Source organism: Mycetomoellerius zeteki, unplaced genomic scaffold, assembly GCF_001594055.1.
Source record: "Mycetomoellerius zeteki isolate Tzet28-1 unplaced genomic scaffold, Tzet1.0 scaffold310, whole genome shotgun sequence".
In the NCBI taxonomy this organism is placed as follows: domain Eukaryota; kingdom Metazoa; phylum Arthropoda; class Insecta; order Hymenoptera; family Formicidae; genus Mycetomoellerius; species Mycetomoellerius zeteki.
Window position 1 is genome coordinate 416,331 of NW_017257295.1, and position 27,988 is coordinate 444,318.

General features: G+C 29.5%; 1 protein-coding gene across 11 annotated transcripts in view; it reads right to left on the reverse strand.

Annotated features, from left to right (window-relative positions):
- Positions 1-26,620, reverse strand: part of Piezo (piezo type mechanosensitive ion channel component) — a 29,458-nt gene extending 2,838 nt beyond the window's left edge. For 2 of the 11 annotated variants that reach the window (XM_018451423.1, XM_018451424.1), the window contains exons 1-35: positions 26,544-26,620; positions 21,985-22,077; positions 17,837-18,052; positions 17,344-17,579; positions 16,702-17,133; positions 15,423-15,554; positions 14,385-14,432; positions 13,869-13,986; positions 13,681-13,790; positions 13,331-13,597; positions 12,879-13,205; positions 12,651-12,796; positions 12,365-12,511; positions 12,166-12,296; positions 11,925-12,067; positions 11,651-11,827; positions 11,065-11,575; positions 10,892-10,987; positions 10,386-10,828; positions 9,751-10,153; positions 8,250-8,312; positions 7,721-7,866; positions 6,936-7,112; positions 5,228-5,518; positions 5,062-5,132; positions 4,247-4,324; positions 3,173-3,253; positions 2,245-2,521; positions 2,008-2,171; positions 1,781-1,918; positions 1,529-1,681; positions 1,300-1,447; positions 964-1,178; positions 725-883; positions 531-657 (exon numbers count right to left, since the gene is read on the reverse strand). In XM_018451423.1, coding sequence (XP_018306925.1) covers positions 531-657; positions 725-883; positions 964-1,178; positions 1,300-1,447; positions 1,529-1,681; positions 1,781-1,918; positions 2,008-2,171; positions 2,245-2,521; positions 3,173-3,253; positions 4,247-4,324; positions 5,062-5,132; positions 5,228-5,518; positions 6,936-7,112; positions 7,721-7,866; positions 8,250-8,312; positions 9,751-10,153; positions 10,386-10,828; positions 10,892-10,987; positions 11,065-11,575; positions 11,651-11,827; positions 11,925-12,067; positions 12,166-12,296; positions 12,365-12,511; positions 12,651-12,796; positions 12,879-13,205; positions 13,331-13,597; positions 13,681-13,790; positions 13,869-13,986; positions 14,385-14,432; positions 15,423-15,554; positions 16,702-17,133; positions 17,344-17,579; positions 17,837-18,052; positions 21,985-22,048 — 6,435 coding nt within the window. In that variant the 5' untranslated portion in view covers positions 22,049-22,077; positions 26,544-26,620. The remainder of the gene's footprint in view (positions 1-530; positions 658-724; positions 884-963; positions 1,179-1,299; positions 1,448-1,528; positions 1,682-1,780; positions 1,919-2,007; positions 2,172-2,244; positions 2,522-3,172; positions 3,254-4,246; positions 4,325-5,061; positions 5,133-5,227; positions 5,519-6,935; positions 7,113-7,720; positions 7,867-8,249; positions 8,313-9,750; positions 10,154-10,385; positions 10,829-10,891; positions 10,988-11,064; positions 11,576-11,650; positions 11,828-11,924; positions 12,068-12,165; positions 12,297-12,364; positions 12,512-12,650; positions 12,797-12,878; positions 13,206-13,330; positions 13,598-13,680; positions 13,791-13,868; positions 13,987-14,384; positions 14,433-15,422; positions 15,555-16,701; positions 17,134-17,343; positions 17,580-17,836; positions 18,053-21,984; positions 22,078-26,543) is intronic. The other 9 variants (XM_018451425.1, XM_018451428.1, XM_018451427.1 and 6 more) reach the window with 9 other exon arrangements.
- Between the last annotated feature and the right edge of the window lie 1,368 nt (positions 26,621-27,988).

Genomic DNA, 27,988 nt, shown 5'->3' on the forward strand with positions numbered 1-27,988 from the left:
AATATGACAGAATATGCCATATTGAACCATACATACCGCAAAATTGTTATGAACAATAATTTCTCTGAAACCGCGTCGTGAAAATTAATCTAATTTTGTAAAAAGTTCCAGTAATTTAGGATCTATACGTATAAAAAAAATTAAACTTTTGGTACTATTCTTCAATACTTTTATTACTAATTACATTCGACAAAGTTGCATTTCCCGTAAGAAACGTCTTTTATAGAAAATTTAATACTAATAGTGGCCAATTAATCACTTATTTTCACACAGTATTAAAAATACTATTAATAATATTTTTAATACTTAAAATAAGTTATTAATTGGCCAGTACTAGTATTAAATTTTTATAATCATCATAATTAAAATAATAATTATTCTCTAACGGTTTAGTGAATCTACTTGAAATTTTTTTTAGTATATTACAGATAACAAAGGAAGAGTTTCCCAAAGTTTCATCAATTCAGATACATCCTTAAGAGAATTGAAAAAATTTATTCCAAAAGCATTATACATCCTATAAAACTTACTTTAATTTGATAAATACTAGCAAAGACATCTTCCATCTTAAACCAATCCATTATAGTCATGGACGTGTCAGTCCAAATCCAATCCATCACTGCCCGAAGTTCAAAAAGGAATGGAACTAACATAAATCTACAAAATAATTTACTTAGATCCTATAATAAAAATAATAGAAACATTTAATAAACATTTCACTAACCCTTTAAATAGGGTATAATTCACAACGCTGTACTTCTTGCACAGGAAATTACCCAATATTCGAGTTGGATATCCTTGTCGTAATTGATAAGCCGCTAGTAAAAGATAAAAGCATTTCACCATGTACCAGATTTGTGGCGGAAGTTTATCATTAAATTGTCTGTAATTATAAATATATATTATATATATTACATATGATATATAAATGTTAAAAATGAAAAATAATGTACGATATCTTACCTCTCTGTCACGCTCGGTAAAATGAAAAACATCCATAGATGAACACCAAGTACTAAGCAGTATTGGAAAATTAACTTTCCCACAATAGATTTTTTGAGGAAAAGGGCTCTATCGATAACAATTAGAGCAAATTGTAACAATAACATTAATAGGAAGGGCATAGGAACTCGATTTTCTTGCAAATAAGCCGCTACACCGCCATCGCCTTGCTGAGTCTAAAGTTATAAAATATATTTAATATTGAAGTATATCATCCTTTATGTAAACAAATATTATTTATATGAATATCAATAATAATTTTATTAAGTCACCTCCCCTCTTTTTTTATATACTTACTCCAAATGCAGAAAATCCGAAAATAAGCAGAAGGAAATTAAAGAAATCACAAAGGAACATGTAGGCGTAAACATTCGTTTTTTCTTTGCCAGCTGGATCAATAATTCTCTTAAAGAAGTTTTTCATTGGTTCAGTGTGTTTAGTAACTCTGCAAAATTCAAAAATATAATTTAACGAAGCAAGTTAATAAGACTTACATAAAACATGCTTAAATAAAATAATTACTTACGCTGTATTCATCGTTTCAGAAAATTTACTGTGAGGATCTTTTCCTTGCACAGCTACAAGTTTCTTGTTCTCATCTGTTACGGATGGAACATTATCATCTGATACAGGGTCGTTCGAAGATTGTTTTTGAGATTCTTCTACCTCTACATGAGAACTACAACACGTTAAAAAATAAGTAATATATTTATTGATATCATCAAAATTTTAGATGTAAAAATTTTTAAACTTTTTTCGAATAGAGATTCTAACGTACTCGCTTTCTTTTTGTATGTCAAGTTCTTCTTGTTCTTTGTCTGAAAATGATGGTTTTGCCTGCACTGCAGGTAACTGAGAAGGAATTATTTTTCGTGGAGATGCAGCTGTCCATTGACCCAAGGATTTTAACATAAGTCTATAGACCAATCATAAGCATTATTTCTTTATAAAATATTTTTGTGTACGTAATTATTATTTTTATATATTGTTTTTTTTTATTTGTACCTATGGAAGAATAGCATAAGGAGCAATAATAAATCCCATAGAGCGTAATTGGAACTTTTTAAAACACCAATAATCCTCGGCTCATACAGTGGATGGCTTATTGGGGCCTTTTGATTCCAGGGAATCAATTCCAATTGGAAAATACATTTTATTATGACAATGACCTAAAAATTGAAATACTTACATCAAGATTCTTTATATGTATATATTTAGACATAAATGGGATATGCTTCTTACTTCGACGTATGCGATCATTGTTATCCAGAATGTTTTCGAGGGTCGTGGGATCGTTAAAGAACCCCATAAGAATATCATAAGCGGCAATGGTGTCGAGAGTACTGACGCGTTCTTAATTTGATGTATAAACACCGTAAAATAACAAAGTAGACTAGAATGCGCCAAAATTCCAAACCAGATAGACGCTGCTAATTGTACGATGGGAGGTTGATCCACTTCTGAGAGTTCTCCAATTTCTTCTTCTTGTTCGATTGCCAAGGTTTGCGAGAAAAGTGTGCTGCTTACATAAAATCTTTAAGTTAATTATATTTTGTAGTTTAAATAAATTATTCAACATAAATTTACATAGAAGAAAGATGATCTAGCTGTTACATGTTATACATAACAAATAAACATTATTTAAAGTATAAAAATTCGCATATAAAATAAAAATAGATATAAATATACAAAATTATTACTTAAATAGAAAAATTTAGCGAATTTCTGTATGCACATATAGGAATAATTTTAGATATCAAAATTGAATAAAATAACAGATGCATCTTTCTTTTCAGAGAAATTGATATCAAAAGCACATTTAAAGCCCAGTTCAGAAACCGTGAAACCTGAAAATGGAACTAAAGACATTCGACAACATTAATGTGTTTGCCACAGTGGACATTATTCATTTTCGTCGTTCACTGTATACAATAATAATCAAAGATCGAGACACGCAAGTTGCATATCGCGCAAGTCAATTTTTTGCTCTCTTCGTGTCAGGAAGCGATCCTTTTTGCCACAAAACAAAGTAGAGGTGGCAATTAATTAGATATAAAAGGATCTTATCTGACGTGCCGCATGCGAGGAGAGGCGTGCGAATAGTGCATTTATAAAATAGTAAAAAAATCAAACACATTGAGATGCTTGGGTTTCACGACACTTTTGATACCTGGAGGAGGACATGTCCAATCCTCGCTCCAAACTCGGCGCCAGAATTCGGATGTGCGGCACTGCCAGCGAGCTCCTCTTCCTGACACAAACAACACCACACTCACGAGAGTAAAGAATTTTAATCATAATTTTAAAACATTATATTATCAATTCTACTATTCACGAAGAAAAAAGATAATAATAAGAGATAAATTTGGAAGAAGAATTATATTAAAATAAATTATAAAAAAACATTGAAAAAATATATTATGTCAGAATATTACATCAAGCGATCTAGCTATAATTTAAATATTTGTTGTTTCTTCGTTACAATAGATATGTCACGTGGGCGTAATAGAACTTACAGCAATTGATCTGATTCCTCAATCATGAAATGATTTTTATGCCACGCAGATAGTATGCTATTATTTCGAAGGACATCATTATTTCAGTTACCTAATTTTTTTTACTAACAGGGCTTAAATTTTTTCATCATAGATTAATATTTGTTGCTCTAGTTCATATAAGATCATGTGAAATATAATATAAAAATTTTTTAATATTCTTTAAATTCTGCCTAATTTTGATTTATTAAACAAATAAAAAATTTTTATTTTTATTATAATCAAAAGATTTATAATTTAAGAAATAGCAAAATATAAAACTGAATTTTATTTTAACAAGTTATAATATATAGCTTAAATATTTCTTTTTTTTTCTAATTAGACTTAAAATAAAAATAAACTTGTATATATTTTGTATATTATTTAATTTATTACTTTCTATATTATGAATATTATAAATAACAAAAAATTTAAAAAACCAAAACAATGATTTTATCGTAGTTTGTCGCAAATGAAATTAAGAAAAAATTAACTGTAATTTCCATAAATTACAATATAAATAATTGTTATAGAGACAAAATTCGATATTAGTTTGATGTAATAAATGTACAAAAATTTTTGCTAAGTGCACAATAAATTGAATTTTTGCTAAGTGTACAAACACTTTTGCTAAGTGCACAATAAATTAAACACATAATACATTTATAAAATATCTATCAAAGCAATTCACACAAAATAAAAGCCCTTACCTATCATCTTGTGGTTGCGGTTGGCTCGGACCTTCTCCAGGATCATACTGCTCCTCCGTATTGCCATTTGTAGCCGATCTGTTACAGCGAGCACATTTACTACTAGCATCTACGTATTTTCATTTCAGTTTGGAAATCGCTAAAACTATTTTTTATACTTACACATATTCTTTAAAGGTTACATTTCAGATTTTTTAAAGATTTATTATCGGGATATATCGAAAAAGCATGAGTTGTAATTATGCTTTTGACGCCAACTAATTTTGAAGTATGCTTTGCAACATTGAATAACAAAAATGTAATTCTTTACCACATTTTAAAATAATGTTACATAGCTATAAAAACAAATATTGAATTATCCAGTAGTTAGATAGTTTATAGATACGTTACACATGTACGGTAAAGCATTTATAAAAAGTAAAAAAATTAAATTAAAGTAAAAAAATTATGTTGCACAATGTATTTACATAAGAGATCGGCATCTTGTAAAAGATGTTTGAACAAAACGTATACACAAAAATAGCAGCAATACAAAATAGAAATAATTTAAGCAACTATAATATTATATTTACAAGTTAATGTTTGAAAAGCCAGAATAGTACAAAAAATTAAATAATACTCCTAATATATAATTTTATAATTAAATATATAATTAACAATAGATAAATTTTCCTAAAAAAAAGAAGAATGAAAAGGTAACTCAAAGATTTTTTAAATAGTAATAAATATACAGTCTCTCAATTTTATTAAAAAAATATAATGCCTTTAATTTTAGTGTTATGACTAAAAAGTTTTTATAGAGAGCAAACTCTTACCGTTCTTGTATCAGAGGCTGCCACATTTGATTAATTCCTAATCGCATTCCCATTCTAAAATCTGGTTTCGCCTAAATATAATAATTGTCAAGTATTAAAAAAATATTACAGTACGCTTATTTATTTGTAAATTAACTTCAATTTAAAAATAATAATTTGTATATACCTTTAGCATCTTTTTTTCCTTTGCTAAAACCTTGCGAATATATCTGTAGTCGTAGGAGAATCGATTTAGATATTTTGTCATCGAAGTTAGAGTACTGTTAATCATCACCAAGAGAAACTTGAAGTACGTAAAGAATGAGACTTTGTTCTGTTCTTCTTCTTTCTTGTCGCTCTCCTTATCTTCTATTTTCTCTTCTTCTCTATCCGATGGTTCTGGTGTTTTGGCCAAGTCTGTAGCTTCTTTTTCTTCCGTTTCCATCTCCACTGAAGTGAGACTCGTTCGATCGGGACCCTAAATAATTTTACATAAGTTTTATATATTGGGAAATATTGCTTGGTGCTTAAACCGTGACCGTGTGCTTGAAATTAATTAAGTCTGCTGAGAAAAATGCATAAATGCATATGGTATAACGTGTATCACACACAGTGCATCGAATAATTGTTGTATCTCTATAAAAATTTTAAACGAAATAAAGTAATTTTTAAATACTGTTAAGTTTCAAATATTTTATTTAATAATACTTGAGTTTCAAAAATCTTAACTTTGAATTAAATAATTATCCATAACAGGATTTTATTATAATTAAGATTTATATTTTTGAATTTTGATTACTTAATATTTATTTTATACTTACTCTTACTGTACAATAAGCGTACAATAAGCATTACAAGTGATTACAAAGACTACATGTAGAAAATATGAAATTGGTCTTCATATAAAATATAAATGTGTATATAAGTGACGAAATACCTTACCATCATTCTGTGATTATAACACATATAAATTAATAAAAAATAAGTACAATGTTAAACGATGTGAAGACGATAAAGACAATAGTAAGACTTTGTATCCAATACTGCTCCTACGAAGCTGAGAGTTCATAAAAGAAGAAGATATATCATCGAGCACTAAAAGCGTTATGCAAATATAAAAGAATAATCCACTTGCCATATAGAATTCGTTGCTGTGACTGCTTTGTATTACTTGTTATTGTGTGTTAATTTATATTTAATAAAAAAACAAAAAATAAATAAAAATATAGCGGAAAGTTTTTGTTAAAATACAAATTAAACTGAATTAAAAATATCTTACAAACTGCCTTAAACAGATTTGGAATGAGATATTAATATTAAAAAGAAAATAATAGAAATGTTATTGTTAATAAAAATAAATCACAGCAAGTTAATATAATTTGTAAAAAGTAAAATTAATTGCATAATAAAATCGAGATGCACATAAAGTAGAACAGATTGCTTTATCGCACAGATGAACGATAAAGCAATAGTACAACGGTACAAGAAGAATATACTAGCACAAAAGTAGTACAAAACGATCCATAGAAAGCCAATAGCCAAGAGTCGAATCTTATTTAGGAGACAATCTACTGTTGAATGTTTCCAGGGATTTAACAAAAATAAAAAGAGGTATTTTGTCAAAATAAATACAAAATTAATATAAATTTTTTTTAAAGTGACTGAAAAATATATTAATATGACTTTACTGCTATATATTTTTGTATAAAATGTGGATTTAAATCTCCTATAAAAAAGAATCAACTGCAAGAATCAATTGCACCAACGGTGAGATCTGCCTTCAATAATTCAGTTTTAAAGACAGTATTATATACAAGAGTGAAGAGTGACAGTTATAGGCAGACAAATGCCTGCAGCGGTCATGCAGCCTTTTACTGGGAATCGGGATGTCTCACATCGGTGGCCATAGCAGTGTCGGTCTCGGAGTGAGCGCTCAAATAGGACATGGATGATTTCTTCCGTGTCAAAGGTACACTTCTACGTCGGAGTCTCAGGGCGTCCTTTTCTGTTCCTCCGTACATGGCGACATGCGTCGCGATCTCAATGTCTGTCTTAATCAGCGTGTTCATCAACTGTAAGGAGACTTACGCGTCAGTTCCATCGATCGATTTCGTGCCATCGTTGGCCCGGACGTATTGCAGGATCCCTCCTCGAGGAGGAGAGAGAAAAAGAAAAAAGTGAGCTACCAATGCATAAATTCAGAGCGAAAGAAAGATAAGGGGAATTGGTAACACATACGAAGAAATTTTGGTTGCAATTATCTCAGAGAGAGAGAGAGAGAGAGAGAAAGAGAGAGAGATGCACCATTCGGTTTTATAGTGGTCCATTCGAAATACTTTTTCAGGAAAATTTAAAAATATCTTTTTTTAGTAGATTTATTGTAGTATCAATATATATAACATTGTGGTATACATATACACACAATTTTTTCGTACAAATACAACAAATATTTTACGTAAATACGTATATAATGTTGAAATTAAATTTTATATTTGAAATGTTTCCAAGCAATTCGATGGACCATAATATCTTAATTGAGGGATTAGTGAATCTTAATAAAAATCCAGGTTTGTGAATCGGCATTTTACAACATCAGTCACTCAAGTTCATATCGGAAGTTCATTCTTGAAGAAAACAAAATGGTTTTGACGTGATAAATATTTCTTCCAATTTTACTTACTTCTGAAACAGTCATTCTCCTTCCTTTCCGTTCTTGTTCACGGCGGCGTTCTTTTTCCTTCTTTTCAATATCGCTATCAGAAACAAGATCAGTAACGTCATCGTCATCCAGATCATCAAACATGTAGTAGTCGCCCGATCTGATTGCTAATTGTAAAAAGAATTATCAGTTATTAATAAGTCATTACTTTCATTACGTAAGCAAAAGCCATGCATATATAAGTGACTGTGGTATCATTAGAAAAAAGTGCAAGGACGTTTGAACACAATTTGTGAATATTATATTCTAATTTTGAAATAATTATAATATCTCTATTAAATAAAAATAAACAAATATACATAAAAATATGCCAATAATAGATCAACTATACATATATAATTTTATAACACATCAGCTACTTTAAACTGTACATTAGATTATCCTTTAGATTAAACTGTACATTTTATATACAAATGAAATTATAAAATTAATCTGGGACTATGACATCAGTTGTTAGGATAATGCTCAGCTGTAAAAAATGTACAATTACCCTCTCTGTTGGTTTGCGGCGAACGAATTTTGTACAATGGCCGTGTTCTTGGATAGAGTTCATCTAACAGAAAGACACAAGAAATAAAATAAAGATATGGAAAATAAAAATCTATATACCTATATTGATACAACACATAATATATTATAATATGTTACATCGGAATTAAATCCTTCGATTCCGTTGTTGATTGGATTGCTGAAAAGTTACAACCCATCAGTATACTCGTATATAAAAGCAATTCCTCTGTTGTTCATAAAATTTCTGGATTTTTGAATTTTTATGTACATAATAAGATTTTATAAGATTGAAGAAAGAATTGTAAAATGATAACAGATACGGTGATGAATGAAAATAAAAGAAGTATTTGAAAAATAATGAAATGATTGCGAAAAGATAAAAGCAATATCATAAAGGAAATTAAGGAAATAAAGAAATATGAAGTATTTAATTCGATCTTCATAGAAATATGCGTAGATAAGCAAACCTGCAAATATAGCATTTATATACAAAGATACTTAGCTCAATATATTTTATTATACGATATATTTCATTATCAAAAAACAAATTTAGAAGTCGCTTCTAATAAGACGAGACGAACATTATAGACACTGCTTCAGGTGTTTCGCGGAAGATCTAGATGTGCAAACATTAAAAAGCATATGTACAGATCACTGTAGCACACTGGCGACGCAGATATTTCCGATAAGTGATTTACACGTATGATGTGAGTGCGGGGAACGGGAGGCCGTCGAGATGATCGACTGGCGCGGATCATTGTTTATCCACGTTGGCCCAACTGGTAAGCTGGATTGACGCCGATGTCTCATAGAAAATGTTAGTGATCGATCGGTTAAGCCTCGATCGTAAGGCGGGGGCGAGAACACCGGGAATGTCTCGTCTGGTGACGGTCCTCGAGGATTTAGCTCGCTACTGGGTGGCGAACCAAACGAAATACGTGTCGGCTCGAGGTAGCCCTCGAGACTGACTGTCATGATGGCAGAATTCGGCGTGGGTGCTTGCAATAAGGACGCTGCCCGTGGAGTCAAAGGAGGTGGTTCGTCGTCGTCCTCATCCAGAGGTGTTTGATATCCTTGTGGAGGCGTGTGACCCGAGGACACGCAAGAGCTCACGCTAGAAGATCTTGCCAGTGGTGCTTGTCTCTCTTTTTTTAACGCATTAAAGATATATTGGGAGTTATACCACATGTAGTAAATGACGTGGAACAATGAAAACGGAGACATCGAGAAGGCGAATTATCAAGAATAATTTGTAAAAATATTTAGTAATTACAAAAACGCAAATCAGTATTAAAAAGAAAAATTGTATTTACTCGGTGTCTATAAATAAAAATACTTCATGACCTATTGTTAGATAAAACTTTACGATTGCCTATTAAATGACAAAATTCAAGTTTTCTTCGGGATTGCTTCGATAAAACGACGTACTCCTTTAAATGTTATATAAAATTATACAGCGTGCATTAAAAAAAATAGCTTACCGACTTTGTGAGCCTGAGGTTCTTTATAAGACGGTCCCTGTATTCTCTGCTGATTAGCTTTAATCTTGTCCATCTTGAACTTTAATTTTTCTAAAACAGTCTTCTCCACATTTTCTTGAATTTCTATACGTTTCTGATGCAATTCTTCAAGCAGTTCTGCGCCGCGAGATGCTAAAATGCTCATGGCTTTTGTTTCATCTACTATGTGGAAGAAGTAGTAGCTCTTGAACAATCGTTTTTGTATCAAAAGAAAGGCAAAACATAATCCATCCCAAACCATGCCGATATCTTCACTAGTGACAGTACACTTGGTCGGGTCCAATACTATCTCACTGGAACTCTTGAACTTCTTCAAGCATGCAATACCCAGTAATTGCACGAGCCAACAGGCTGATCTTTCGAGCTAGTGTTAAAACAATAATAATTTTTACGTTTTTCATCTTTCTATAATTGTAACGTATTGCATGTTTATTTAGTTTGAAATTTCTAAATTATATTTTCATACAATTATTCCAAGTGAAATAAAAAAATGGACAAAATTCTTAATTTTATTTAAAGAAATAATAATTACATCAAAATAAAATTTTAATAATAGTTGTAATAACTTCATGTATAATAAATTGAAAAAAGCTTACGTCTTTAATGAGAACACAACCTACACCTTGAAGAAGAGCTTTTAAGAAAATTACAATGACACTATATCCGATCAGTATGTTCCACCATTTTAAAATAGTCCTCATTGGTCTTAGATAAAAATTGCTTCCTTGCCAAAGAAATATAAATGCTCCTAAAAGATAGCCGAGCGAAAAGAGATTGGTTCTTTTCGTTCCAGCCAGAAACATAATCGATAAGGTCACCCACATGAGACTCATCATGCTGCCACGTTTAATTATATCCAGCCATGAATGAATGTGCGACACATAATCTTTTACAGGATTCATAAAATTTGGTTTTTCCATATCTTGAAAAACGGAATAATTATGTCCAGCCACAAAATCCTTGCCAGGTTGCAAATATTGTTGCTCAATGTGGAAGACTAGACTTTGTCGCACGATCATCATTAGTAAGATAAAGTCACCTGCGTACAAAATAAGATATTATGCAAATTTTTTCTATTAATTTTAAATTGTGTTAAACTTACAAATCAGTTTTCTAGAATTCGGAGGGAAATCTGGATCAGGGAGATACATCCATTCTTGCAATCTTCTCATTACTTCAGAATTGTTCCAAGGATAATCTGGAACGAACCCGAAAAGAATCAATTATCATTTGCTTTATATAATCAAAGAATTTATTTGCCTAATGTATCATTACCTATACAAAGCCACGAAGGTGGAGCCACAACAATGGCGTATTGGATAGGTAGAAGAATTATAGCAAAAGTTCTAAAACAGGGCCAAATTCGTGCGACAGTTTTCCTTTTCAAGGAAAAGAATAGTAGCAACCATATGCTGTACAAAACGGAGTAAAAGTCTAGTCTCGTGCCGATCAGCGTAACAATTCCAATGAGGCACATTTCGAGACCGAATTTGTAAAAACCGTAGTTGAAGAGAAACTTTAAACATTCTGGTAATCCTTTGTCAGCGTCCATCCTGGTGATGGTTGGGAACATTACTTGAGGAGTATCCAATGATTCTCCTTTATTATTTCGATAAAACCATTGTCGGATTCTAATAATTTTCCTGAAAGTTGTCACAGTAACAATGCCAATGTAACCTTTCAATAGATCTGGAAGCATACCCGGATCTGCTTTTTTTATTCCAAACCATTCAGCTATATTGTAGACGGTATTGTTACTTGCATATTGATCCTCATCGACGGATCTCTGAAATTAATTGAAGTAATATATTTAATTGAACTTAAAAGAAAGCACATTTTAATATAATAAGTTTTAATTTACAGTGCAGTTGACATTCCAGTTATCATGATTAATATATTTAATTTGATACAACATTTTGGTGACCATTAGAAGTGATACTATCGCGGCCATCGCGTTAATTGAATTTATCTGTATATTTCTTCTAAAATTGATCATTATAACTACGGCGACGATGAAAAAGAAATTTATTGCGCATACCTAAAACACAGATAAATACATTATATATTTAATTGTTTAGTTAATTTTATTCTTCAGTTTTAAAAATATGCGTTGGGTTGATCATAATTCCACTTACGTCATTGATGCACAGAAGAACAAATGAAATAAAAACTATTTTTTGCATGTGTATTTCGAGGAACAGCCAGGAGTAATTATAAAAATTTACAAGATGCTTTGTCACTTTGTGTAACAGCGCTTTTCTTTCTAATTTTGACATATCTGTAATTATATTTCCAAAAACATTTATTAATAATAATATTTTGTTGAAACACAATAACGTTTACTAGAATATTAAACAAAATTAATGAAGAGCATACGTTTTAATTGCTTCAGTGTATACATCGTATGTTTCTCATCCTCGGTGAGTGTAACCTCAGTTGGTGAAGATTCTGGAATATTTAAGCTGGGAGAGTATCCTAGACTAGCTCGTCTAAATGAACTTTCAGGTCTAAAATTAACAAAAAAGCATTTTTAAATATATAGTTATTATATAATTAATATTATTTTTTTACGAACCCTAATCTATCAATATTTGTGACTTCGAGAAAATCCTTGTGAAAATAATGAATCTGAAGTACTGTAATGATGACGAAAAATGTTGGCGTTAATAATCTCACGAACAAGTCTTTGATCTCGTAGGTCACTAATCCAATGTCCTTTTGTCTAAAATAAAAGAAGAAGAAACGTATTAATGACATCATGGCATCCTTATTTACGATAAACAAGGGATGATTTTTCATATATTTGATGTGAAAAATCTAAATTTAATAAATGACATAATAATTAAACAATCATTACTTACAAATCTTGATCTATGCCGAGATACTCCCAATATTTTGGGAAGTTCTGAAACTGGTAGGTGTAAACGAGGATCAGCATGACAATCGAATATCCAATGACAGTCACCCAAAATACATACATCATTTTTCTCCATGCTGTCCACGATATCTAAAATTCCACAAGTTAGTATTTATAATACATTTCCATTGATAAATTTCGAATAGATATGTTCAGGATTCAAATATAACACCTGGAATGTGATGACAAAAATAAGAAACAGCGACATGTAAACGATTCTGAACATGGTCATGCGCTCGCCCGTAATGCCGCAGATGAACAGCATGATTGCTACCACAGCAATCCAAAATCTTGTCAGTAGATGTTGCAATAGTTTTCCAACATCTTTCATAAATTTACTCTTGATTTCTGGTGCCTCTTGACTCATAGCGGTTGTAGCCGTCGTGACAGATACGTGTAAAGGCGCTATCATGTCTCTCAGAGCAGAAGATCGTCGTTGTTGCTTTCGTTCTGCCATATACTGCCTCATAGTGATCCAGAACATTGATATAAATAAACACTGTAAATAAATAAATTACACTAAACACTATTTTAATGTGTACAATACAGCTTGTGAAATTAATTTATGTATTTATAAATAAATTTAGATTTTCTTATTTGAGGAAGATATTAATATGCATATACCTTAACTATAAGATGCCAATAGCCGAGTTCGTCGGCTTTACTGAAACCAATTTCAGAAATTTTTACGCCGCTTACTACTCTCGGCAATTCTTCATCTGTCAGATCCATACTGTATATGTATTGTCCGAGAAGTAAGAGAGTTGCATAGAACACGATGAAAGGAGAGCACTTCATCATTGAAGCACGTTTATTGGGTACCATCCACAGAATTAGGGCCCATAGAAGTAGAACGAATGTTGTCCAGCTGTGATACATTATGCTCCACGTCTGAAAGAGAATTTAAAAAAATAATCGATTCGATTGTTTATAATATTTTTTGTTACTTGCCATTTTTATTTTATGATACTTACCATCATTATTATATTTGTAGCAAGGTATGATGAATTTACTATTAATTGAAAGATAGAATATACTGCCATGATTATCTGTTCAACGACGCCCGGTGTTTCATCAGGCGTTCCTAATTTAAAAAAAAAGAGTCACTTAATTATCCACTTTATACAGTTACTTTGCACAAAACCATATATTTAACATTTACCTTCACTGAGACTTTGCATTTGTATGTTATCATCTTGTTGACCATCCTGATTCACAATGATACTTCCGGTAGTGGAGTCCTGAAGAAGCCCCGTTCTTCCAGATCCAAATCGCATCAACTATACAATAAATCAAATATTTTACTTTTCAAATACTTTTAATAGTAAGTTTATAATTTATTTTATAAACAATTTCATTCTACCGAACTTTCTATTACCATTATATTTCTCAGATTATATTAAATCAATATTCTTCAAGTTTCCTATGACAATAACAACCTTCATGCAAAATGTATGAAACATGCGTTTACCTTCACCAGTTTATTAATGTTAGCTAAAATTTGGTTAATTAATATTTGTGTGTGAAAATTATGTGCGGAGTTAATTGCAACTGCACGCCAGGTCATTTGCTTGAATAGAAAATCTTGAATTGCTTAGAAATTTGTCACATGCAGAATTGTGAAGTACATTGTTGATAAGTAATTAATTAATCATGCATATTCAATTGGTATACGTACAGGCGTTCGCTCGTCGATTGTTGCCAACGGCGAATCTACGACCAGCTTCTAAAACAATGGCAAACTAAACATAGCAGCATCCAAACGGAAAATGGTTTTGTTCAACGTTAAACAACAACTGCACATCTGGAAGGCGACAGCAAATAAGAAAACATGGAAAGTATTTAAAAATAGGCGAAACAATTTTTTACAAAAGATTAATTCTCGGAGAGAACATATTAAACAGAGATTATACTAATGCATAAAGCTACATAATTAATGTTAATAGCTCCTATAATCAATATTAAAATTGACTAATTATAATTGTTGATCACATTTTATATAGTTTAAGGAAGTATTTTAGTTTGACTGATCAAAAAATCTTATTTTTTACAGTTTTTTTATCTTTATACTTTAAAGAATATGCTTGTAAAGCGATTTGACAAAATCCGTGAAAATATAATATTTCAAACTAAAATAAGAAAAATATCTAAATAAACAATCTATATAAAGTTTACCAATCTAATTAACGGGAATAATACTGAGGAAATTGAAAAAAGAGACCTACAACAAAAATTACAATAAATAATCACAAAAATGTATTAAAAGAATAAAAGATTAAATAACCGTAAATGTCATAAGAAATTAGGAAACTAGAAAGTTCAGTCAAAATTTTAAAAACTTTAATGATAATTTTAAACTTTAACTAAAAATATTAATATAATAAATATATAATACAAATATATTGTAAAAAATAAATACAATAAAAATGCAATATAAATTCTGAAAATGTACAAATAATATATTTAAAAATTTAGTTGTGTAAAAGGTTTTGAGAAATTTTTCTAAAATGCACTACTATAAATGTATATAGCCAGTACAACAATTAGAAAATGAGTTTTGTATAAAAAATTTCGTGTAAACTTTTGGCATCCAATACGATACATATCAGCAAAACAAGACTCTTAAGTAAAAAGCAACTGAGGACAAAGGCGAAGTTGCGTGATTATAAATATTAATTATATATCGAATCGGCTCTCATATGGAACTAGTCCTTACACGAGCCTTACGACGAGCTGATTGCCATCTTTGGGAAGGTGTCCTTCGCCTAATGGACACGTGTCTGGACAATGGTGTGTCCAGATTTTCCAGTCTGTCACTTAATCGTTTTGCTTCTTTCGCCTGTAACGCCTTGTTAGTACAAGCAACATACTTTCAACAAAATTTTCCACAAATAAAAAATTGACAGAATCGCCAAAATTGATATAAAATTTAAAATTTTAAAAGAAGCTTACAAAATTTTCAAGATGTCAAAGAAACTATAGTTTTCTTCAGAACTATATAATGTTTAAATGTATAATAATAAAATAATAAATTGTCACACACCGATAAAATATAAAGATACTATTTTTTTATGAAAAAAGCACGACTAATTCAATAGCTGGCGATTCTATTTTGTGGTTCATTTAATAAGCAGCTTAGGACCGATTGTTCCATCTTCAAATAAACTATTCTAGTTATAGTACAATTCATCAGCGCAACATTGGCCAAATATACCTCAATGTATGCCAATGTTTAACCAATGTTTCGCCAATGAATTGTGCTGCTGGGGTACGTGATAATTTATCTATTGAATAAACAAAAGAATAAAAGAGTAAGAAAGTAAAAAAGTGAGCTGAAGTTTATCGAAAGATAGAACAACCTAGCTTTAATCTTATACCAACGATTTGAGATACATTTAAGTTAGTTCAAAGGTCTTGTTAGGCTTTACAGCTGTTATTTGTAGAGATGATTAATAATTACTCCTTATCCACGAATGGGTTAATTACGCTCTATGCAATAGTAGCATGTATAGCTTGGGATAAAAGCCTCCAAGTTTTAAAAGAAGCTTTGGTAGAAGAATGTATCAATATACTATTTCTAATAATATTTGATATATTATGTAGACTACATACAAACATATTGAATTCCATAATTATTTTATTGTACCTTAATCTCATTAACCAAATCATTACACCAAATTTTTAGTTTAGATAATATGCGATAGTGTTTGTTCTACAGAAATTATTTGTATCCAAGTTTTTTTCAATATAAAAATAATACGATTGCATTAATAATATAACAATTAAAATAATTCTAATGTATTAATTAGAAATTTGGGACTAAAAATTCTATAGATAATGAAATATACGGTAAGAATAGTAACTCTAATATTATCTAGCAATATCTTTATATATGCTATTCTAATTTTTTAAATAATTAATTATATAAATTTATAATTTTTAAATTTTTATATATCATTATTTACATTATTTAAATGACAAATATTTAAACTCACCGGTTTCCTACTGAGAAATTGCGACTGCAATGCGAGGATGTAGTAGAGCCAGAACAATCTCAAAGCGTATCCATAAATCAACCAATCGGCATTATCTGTATACTCCACATTTCTCGGATCGCTACAATTGGTGTGATAAACTGCAGCCAGAGCCAAATAACGCGACCAGGCACTAGATACAGGAATAATTTCTTGCGGCCATTCGTTCTGGTAGGCGAGCAATATAACGATGTGAACAATTACGATGACCATGATGATCCTGCAGATTACGGCAAATCCCTTTCGCAGTTCTTTGTTGCATGCCCAGCATGTAGCAGCGCCGAGGAACACCAGGAAGTAAAAGGCTGCCTCTATTGATGGCTTCAAGGTGGCGACACAGCATAATGACGCCAATACAACATAGATACCGATACTTCCCAGAAAATTAATTATCTAAATTGTGAACGTACATAGGTGAAAGTTATCTTTAATAAAATATAAATTTTTACGTAAAATACTCGGATACGTTATTTATATCAGAGTGAATTTAAACGTAGATTATGAATGATTTCGACATAAATGGCATTTTATGCGTATTTATATTAAATATTCCAGACATTTTTATTTTATGCAGAACACATAACAATACGAAAATATTATTACCTTTGTGGAACTATCTTCCGTTTTTTTTCGTTGCAAATTATTTTCCTCATGAAGAGCAGTTTCATCCTCTTCAGCGCTAGCACGTCTTTGCGTAAGGAAACGGCATATAAAATATATGACAAGTACGGTAGGTAAAACTATAAATTCCGGCGTCAACCAGTAAAATACTTCCCATACAGATGCGCTATCTAATCTGACAAAGCCTATGTGTCTGAAGAGCTTCTCCAAAAACTCGCCTAAAAATATATTATTTACTTGAGGGTTAAATTATTTACTTAATAAAATTATTTACATAGGGTTAAAATAATTTCTAATTAAAAATTCTATGGCTTTCCAATATTCTTTTAAATTTTGTTTCGTGTCCCATATTATACTTAATTGAATATTATCCAAAAATATTATGAATGCAAGGGTATGGTATTTAGAAGAATATAATTTCAAATTTTTATAGAGCTTAAAGGTAACGTAATATTTAGGTCAGAGTGTTGCTTACAGTTTCGTAGAAAGGATCCATACGGCGGTAGTGACAAAAGGACAATGTGAAAAGTGATCTGAGCTATGACTACAAGAAATGCTAAGCAAATACAAGTCTTTAGGTATATTCCTGTGTGGCCTGTCATGGTTTTGTGCGTCGGTATTGGGACCATCGGAGAATAAAGCATTAGTACCAGGTAAACGATCGACAATCCCGTTGGTCGCCATATCGTACCTATAAAATTAAAACTCATTTTTATAATGTTTGTAGCTCGTTTTTATTTTAATATAACTTTTTTATTTCAATATCTCAATAGACTTTTGGCTCCTCCATAAAGAATTATAGAAATTTTTAGACTTTTTCAAAAAGAGATTTTGATATTAAATATGAAAGGTATAAGGAAGAGTATAGAAGATATAGAATGCCAATTATGTTTTTATTATAAGAATAATGATAATAAAATTTTTATTCAATAAAAATTTTTATTGAACAAAAATTAGAGATGTTTATGGAGTTTTTGTTAGAAATCATGCTGACCCAATTACTTATTTCGCTTATGAAGTGGTTTATTCTACTTTCGTTTTAAGAGCTTTATCTAGAGGACCTTCCCTTGATGAGATATAACAGCACATAAAGTATATAAACCTGCGGTAATAGTTATTTCTACGTCTGTGAAAAGGTCATTTATAACGGGATGTTCCTAGAAAATGACATTTTAACTCCTCTTACAGTTATTTCGTCAAGACCTTTGCTTTTTATTATTGATCCATTTATTCTAATCATAACATTCTAAAGAACTTTCTCAATTTGAAAACTTATCATGTAATATTGGATATTCTAATATTTCGTTTCTTGTAAATATGTTTAATTTTTATGTTGATATATGATAAAAATACCAGGAAGGTTTTCGATATGCATTTGACAAAGATGTTATTAAATAAACACCTGGTATATAACTTAAACATACGCGTATGTGCTAATAATTAATGCAAATCAGGAGATTAGTCTGTCGACGATAATTACTTTCACGTCACGGAACGTTACACGGAACGTTGCTTTATAAACTAACGTATCTATCTATTTACCTGCTGATTTTGATACCTTATAATATGCTAGAATTTATGTTATTTGAACTTTTTAAATGTTGATACAAGAAGACGGTGTCATTTTCAGTAGTCCCCTCTATATAGCAGCTTAGTCATCCTATTCACGGCACGTGTTATATTTGCACGACACACATAAATAACTACATTGTGTCGCTGCCAAATGAAATTCGTCACAAACGTGCACGATTCTGCTAATTATTTTAATAATGATCTTTTTTTAAATAAATATTTTTGTACATATACTAATGTACTCTTCTTTTTTTTCTGTATAATAATATTTAATTTATAACTGTTATGGTTTCTAATATTATCATATTTTTGGCAAATTATTACTTCGTTCAATTTAAATATTAATACACTATTCATACTTGTTTTATAGATCAATAACCAATATAAGAACTTACATGGACTACTTATTGATTGATTATCTTCTAGCTTATAGCATCAATATTAACGAAATTTTGTTCTCGAAATAAATTACCGAAGCAATAAAACATTAATTACTTGCGTTGAAAATTGGATAATCCACAGACAATGATCGTAGCAAAAAACATTATAATCATATTATATTTCTATTATACTGTCACACATTTTTTTTTAACAAAGTCAATAATTCAAGCCTAGCCTGAAAGGTTTCTCATCACGAAACTGTATGTGGGTCCGAAAACAGAGAAATCGCATGAAATATTCATTAATGTTTTTTAAATATTTTTTTTATGAATATAAAATCATGCAGAGAAGTTAATTATTATATTTGTGAGGTTTCAACATTTTTACATACGTAATTTGATTTGTATGAATATTAAATACTTTGACTAACGCATTTAAAATAAATAATATATAAATACAATATATTAATTTTAGTTACATTAATAATACATTAAATGTTTATGTAAAGAGTAAAATTTAACTAAAATTATTTATTTATAAAAAGATAAACATATAAAAACTATAACATACTGTTTTTCTATATCTCAATCTAAATTAGTATATTATTGCAAGTTTTAACATTATTATTTATTATTTGTATTCTTCTTCAAAGAATAATAAAAAGATTACAAAATATTGCAATAAATTGAACATATTGTGTTTACATTTGAGAAAAAATTTATCTCAACAAACTTATGTAGAATATAAATATCCTATTTTTCATAATTATAGAACACTTATATCTCATTTTGTACGTTTGTATGGTTTAATGTGTTGAAGTTGAATGTTTATTTGAACAAAGTTAAGAAATCTTGCCCTCGTCCGATATGAGTTCAAGCACCTAACTCCTAATTTTAGAATATTCTTCGAGCAACTTGGATACGTATCCATGTCTATGTGGATTTTACGAAAATACATTTCTATCCTGGTTGTTTTTGCGTTTTTATATATTTTACATTGCAAAGACATAATTATTCATTTTAATTATTTTATTATTACAACGAATACAGAATTACAAATATATACATTAACGTAGTTAAATTATTTAAAATATTTAGAAAATTTATTTATTTAAATTAATTTTTACTATATATATTATTTAATTTATATATTGTTTCAAAAAACCAATTTTATTGTTTTCTTTTCTTTGGATAAGTAAAATACGTTGCATAAAGTGTTTCGTAAAACGTAGAACTATAAATAATAATTAATAAGACTTATAGTTAATTAAATCTTTCTTCGTAAAATATATATATTATTCAACAATAGAAAATATAAACAGAGACAATAACGATGATGTATGGCTACTTAGTGATCTCACATGTAATGATTTGATGACACACTGATAAACAATTAGTCTTTACCCGATAATAGACGGATCAATATGAAACGTACATATAATTAATCTACTTGATTATGCGTGGTATGAATCTTAAAAATTTATGCGTATGTTATATAACTATTAAGTCAATATAAATATTAAAGTATTTTATGTAAGGATAGAGCTTATTATAAGTTTATTATGTACATTTCTAATAGATCTGTTCTTTTTTATTTGTCAAAGAAATAAAATAAAAATTACCTTTTCTATATTTGTGAATAAAATAAAAAAATTAATCAAAATCTTTTAAAATAAGTTTTCAAATAAAAACAGATATTTTGATTAATGTATAAATGTTATATTCATCAAATATCCAAATATATAATCATAGTTATATAATCATAGTAAAGATAATTATCAAAAATTGATAGATATTTAAAATATAACAAAGAACAAAATAAAATAATATGCAAAGTATAAATAGTAATCGTGTAATCATCAAAGAAAGTTACATGTCAAGAGATTCGTTAATATCATGTACATAAAAAATAAAAAAGTGAAATGATATGCGAAACATAAATAGTAAACACGCACTTATCAGTAGAAGTTACATATTGTGAAAAAAACGTTGATATTTCCTCTGCTATTTATTAGCATAATACTGCATATGATTATGTAGTGTTGGCAATTAATTCAAGATTTTTTCGATATGCGACCCTCGCTTATTTCTAGTCATTCTGTTAGGAATGATAGGTGATAAATCGGCATTTCATGTTTTTCGTTTTATTGCTTTATAACAGATGATCAACAAGCTAAGTTAGTCGAGTATAAATTATGATTGTTATAGGTATGATATCATCATTTATTTTACCTATTATGACAAAGATTCTAACAGATATTTCCGTACTATAAACAACTGTGATCTTTTAAATGGACACTCGCATTTAGTTTCAATTCTTTTCCAGTTTCGTGGCAAGTATTTCTTTAATAAACGTCATACATAATAGTGTAATAAAAAAATTTTAATTTAAAAATGAAAGTTTTTCTGAAACTTTTATGATAATAATACTTGACGTATTTATTATTATACTTTTTTGCAAAAATAAATGATCAAACCAATTGATATAGTTAATATAAATAACAAATGCAATAATTACAAGATTGAACAAAAATCTCATAAGAATATTTTATATCTATTTTTACTCATTTCTATTATTTTAAAGTCATAATTACTCATAAACAATTTATTGATTATAAGATATAAGTAAAAAGAAACAGAACAGAGAAGAAGTCATATGAATGGTACTCACATCCGGCTAAGACGACTGGTAGAACGACCCTGAGAAGGGCTACATTCAGCCAGTACTTCGTCATGCCTGAAGCTGTCTGGGTGTCTTTTCACCCTGAAACAAAAAAAACAGGAACATGATCGGCTGTGTACTAAAAGTACATAATCATACTCTTTAAATTTCTCTATGATTGCTCTTTGGCATCGCCAAGAAACCCAAGCAGAACAAGTCATTACGATATCAAAATGATATCAAAATGACTCTAAAATGATCATTAAAAGTCATTTTTCAATCATTTCTGATTCATTTTAATGTCATTTTGACATTATCGTAACTTGTTGTTCTACTTGGGAAGAGTTATCGCAATCCTGAACATCTAACTTTATTTCGCCGAGAGACGTAATATTGAAGTTCTGCGCTATGCCCTTCATTTTACGATTGCATTGACCCTTTCAGACTAGAAAATTTTTTTCATAAACCGGTTTTCATCACCGTGTTCCACATGACATGTTCACAAGCAGTCGCGGTTGTGAACTACATTTGAAGTTATATTCTAAGTTATTTATTCGTAACATAGAATTTTCTCATATGCGACATCTATATATCGTTAAATAACACTGATATTCATCGTATTTTACAGTCATCTTATTGTTAAAAAAATAATTTATCAGCTATTTGACGTGTGCGTAACGGGACGCGATTAAGTAATTAGCATGGAATAGTAGTTGAAAGTTGTCGAAATGACTTGCCATTAAGCAATTCTGGGAACGAGAGCGAGTATGTTTTTGGTTGTAAGAGGATTCAGCAAAAAGGGGCGCGCCCATCTTAATTACGGACCAATTACGTAGGGACGACATCGCAGAGAGGTGCGCCGGTTACGCTTTTATCACATGAAGATGTGAACGCGAATGGTGTACGCGGCAGAAAGAGGGAAAAAGCATGACGTTGCGTGACTATATTATTTCACTATGGGCGATATCAATCAACTTCGCTTTATTCTATACGATCCGACAGCAGTCTTTATGGCGTAACACGTAAAAAAGGAAAGAAAATGGAGAAAGAAAACACAAATGAATACAGTAATTAAAAGCAGCGTTAATTGCTTTTGATTGGATTATATATGTAATTTAATTCTTGTGTGTAATTTAAAAAATATTTTGAAGATAAAATTAATGAATACTCTCTGATATACAGATATTAATTTATTTTTAGTTTCTGATTAAACTTTCAAAAAATAAAAAAAGAAGGTTCTCCAGTCTTACAATGCAGCATATGTCACTTCCTTAAATAACTATTTCAATAATAATTATCTATAAAGAGACTTACATCTATATTGAACTTTTTTTCTGAGAAAATATTATAATACATTTATTTTATCTAATTTTCATAATAAAACGTGTTATATAATAAAACAAATTTATAACCACAACACAAGGTAAAATTAATTTATCGGAAAATAAATTTGAGGTATTTTCTAATTTTTTCATAAAAGAAAAAGTATGTATATCACACATATCGGTTATTGCCAATAGAGATAACATGTAAGGTGCGTCTAATGGCTTTACTTATTGTACTGCACATGGGAGAAGGGACAAATTGGACGGAATCATGTTTCCCCTGATAAATGATATCGTGATTGATAACAGTATATATACTGTGCAACATGATTCATGTACAAATATAACAATATTCTTATCAAGATATTTCAGCCTTAGATTGAAGCCGCTATTAATAATGTCTCTATACATTTCTGTAAAGTACAGATTTCAAAAGCATTTTGTCTTAAGAACGTTCGATATCGTATGCAAACGTAATACTCATTGAATGTCTACACGTAGTTTGCACATGTGTTACGTGTGTCGTATTTTAATTAGCCATCTGACTTGATTGTTTGCTTGAATCGTAAGCATTCGAAGTATGCTGATTAAGCAAACGTATACGTATAGATTTATTAAAATGTTATGAATGGTATGCTGTTTCTATACTTGAAATATCTAAAAAATTATATAACCCATATCATATATGTATATATTGCATATTATAATAATTAAATAATAATTCTATTAAATAATATATTTATTATAGTATTTAATATGATACATTATCATTTGTACAGTAATAAAAGATTGTTTAAACATAATTACGTGGATACAACAGCATAAATTATTACATATAAAACAAATTTTAATTAATTAAATAAGTAAATAATATAATGAATTGCCATGTTAAAGAAAACATCATCCATTATCATCAAATATACGTCACGGATTATTATCTCTGACAATTGATCAAGGTCTGTGATCTAATAAGAAGAATTATTTTTAATCAATGCTAAATAAATGTACGTTGGAATGTAATAGCGTACGTAATACAGAAGATGTGAACTTGTCACACGTATCTAGATTTATTCATTGTTACACATATTTAGATTTATATTACAATCCTTTTTGACATTTTTTTCTTGTTAATTCTTGATACGGAAAATCATGTTTTGATTAAATTGTAAATAAATGATTTTGTAATACGTAGTAATATATGAAATGTGCAAGTTGCGTGCCGAGTCATTATGTTCCGTGTAAAGATAAGTATCGCACGCATAACGAGAGATTAATCATGAGTTTGCACATTCAAAGAATAAAGTGTAGTGTGAAATATTACACTAGATTTCTATGTTTTTGATAATTGCGATAGATTATCTTTATGTCTAAAACTGCCTCTGTTATTTAGCTCGTAAAATACATACAATGAGTGCAAAAAGTATTTGTTCAGAGAAAATATTCTTAAAAAATTTATTTTTTAAAGTAAATGTTGTCCAGCGAGAAATGATTCATCGAATTGATGTTGAATCGATATTGATATGATAATTTCGGCACTAATTCAACGTCGATTTGATGTCTAATTAACGATCATTTCTTGCTGGATAATTACCAATTTATTCATAAAGAATAAAACAGACTGCATGCTTCTTAAATTATATATAAAAAGAGGTGTGTTAATTATAGAAAATATATCATCCTAAAAATAAACAAAAATTAGAAATTTTTGTATTGTTTGGACGCTGAAAAAATATTCGTATGCTTTTAAAATCAGGGATACACACTCGTTTGTTTATGTTAAAACAAAGTGTATTCATTGTATAAAATTGCTAATTAATGTTTATTTTTTACAAATAAAGCTTTTTTTATAAAAAATTTCCTTGTACGAGTATTTTTTGCACTCACTGTATATGGTAAAGTTAGAAATTTATCTTCTCTATATTCTCTTCTCGGATAAATTTTTAAAGCAATTTGAAAAAAATATTTTAAAGACGCTAAAATAGATTTTCAGAACTGCAAACAAACATTTATTAATTAATTATCGACTATTTGACGTGTATAGTTGGCTAATTCCAATTGATATTAGTTATTGTAATATAGTTGCATAAAATTGCATCACTTTGCAACTTTAAATAAAATAAGAATAAATATAAATTACAGAACTTTACACAGTAACTTAAAGGTAAAATTACGTTCCTTCATTTGTTAATAAATAATCAGTCAAATAAAGTTATAAATATATTAGTTTAATATATTTAGTAACATTTAATATATTTTGCAAGAGATTTGATATATTCGTATGTTTAGTAAGACTGTGATATAAGTACAGTTTCAAATCTTTTCGTATTTTTTTATCTTTCAGAAAGTATGATTGCACATGTGTGCCTGAGAGGTCTTATGCATTTGTGCGATAATCCGGTAGATAATACCAATTGTAAAACAAAAGTAAAGTACAGTATCTATATTCTACTTGTAAAATTTTTGTTAATATTTATAAGAACTTTCGAATTGATATAACACTTATAATAATTATATTAATATGAAAAGCATTACTTATTATAGATAATTTTATTATAGGCAAGCTTATCATAAATAATACTGCAATCGCGAATGTAATTAAACTTTGTTAATTTTTTAAATATTTTAATAACTATTGTTATTACATAAATCTTGAAATTTTTTCATTTGTCTTTACTCATTTTATGTAATTTATTTAGAGACTTTTTGTTTACTTTTAAAAATAAATAAGTGTAAATATAAAAAAATCTGACTACACTATGTTATAAAATCTTAATTACAAAATTGTAAGAAAAATTTCGTAGAAATTTTGTTCATAAAGTTATTTTTGCATTGTGGATGGATCTGAGTCAACACAGCATCATGGACTGGCGTCCTTGGCAGCGACACAATGGCTCATACTTCCGTTTACAATAATTATTGTCGACAACGCTGATATTATACGATAACGCAATTTTACACCTACAATGAGTATATTGCTAACTTTATCGCGAACTCTTTTGATGTAATATTTTATATAATTCTTTTTATTAACCAATTTCATGTACTTATTATCACAAATTTTATGAACTAAATTCCATTTATTATATTCGGAGCAAAATTAAATTTGCTAATACAAATACTTAATTCTATTTATAATTCTAGTGTAATTTTAAATTCGATTTGAAATCATTAAGAAAACATTCCGCTGTTATTTCCGCATTTGCCTCAGTTTAGTAAATCGTTGTAATAGGAAATAGAGCGTACCTTATATGAGCACACTTATACACTGTTTCGGAGCATCCCCCTTCAAGAACTTTCTCCCAGCTGTCTTCGGACCAATCGAACTTCGAAGAGAGCAACATGCACTTTCCGGCACGCTTTTCAGCAATCGTGAAAGCAACACGTCACACCATCACCACTAGTGATCACAAATGCACTGCGTCCATGATGCACTCAATTACTGTATATTCTTTATAATTTTATGAATGACAACAATCGTTTATGTCTACGTGTCATCTATTATAAAATTGACGGAGCATCGACCGGCCCTCAATGCTCTTCTACACACGACTACAACCGACTTCAGCCGACCACCGAGGTCTGGTCGACGCCGGTTTGCCACCGACTGGTTTGGTCGTTCAGACGCCAAGGCTGACTCCGATATCCGCATTTACTCTTGTACAGCAAAGCTTAGTGTGCATGCGCGATAACTGTATGCGTCATCGACATTATCTCATATTAATGCGATTCTCTCTTTCTCGCCGTTCAATATAATAATTAATCATTATTAAGTTATTAAATTATATTAAAAAGAACATTTTTCGTTACTTTTCTTTCTCTTCTTATACATATTTAATGTATAATATATTATCATATGATGACGATAAAGAAATCGTTATATTTTATAACTGTTATATGTTAGCAAATTATATTATGGATAATGACGGAAGAATATGAAAGTTCATAGACAATATAATGTTACATATACTATTCTCTTTTGCATTTTATTAAATTATTATAAAATAAATTAAGTAATTTTTGAATAATAATGTCATGATCTTCACAGAGATGGCGCCTGATGTTCCTTTCTTCCATTGTTGTCTACGAAACAGACCATACTACCGACCTGTATCAGCTCTAGACAAGTGATACGATCGCTTAAATTTCTGAGCGCTTTGTAGGCGCTACTGTATATACAACTCTCTTATATAAAAATTATACATGTATAAATAGTGTATAATTATACAATTCCATATATAAAATTTTTAGATTAAATAAATGCACAAATTCATTATTTTAAGTCAGTTCTTCATATCGAGATTGTTACTTAGATATTCAACTGTTTCATCATATAATGGAGTATCGAGAAGCTAAATCCCAACGGTATTCAGGTCGCCTTAATCCACGCCCATACATTGCAAATATGCACATTTTGATATTGCATTAATGAATTATAAACTCAGCTGTGGCTAAAAGATTATTTGATCAGATAAAGACGAACGTAAACAGATGGATAGAGCACATATTCAAAGAATATATGTACCAATCAAAAAGAAAGAATTATTTTTAGTATCACGTGGACTGTAGCCAAAGAGTATAAAAATATTTATTGCTTTACATAACTTCATATATTAATAAAAAATTCAACTAATTAATTATTGTTTTGACAATTATTTCTCACAGTTTACAAGGTTATTGTACAAATGTAT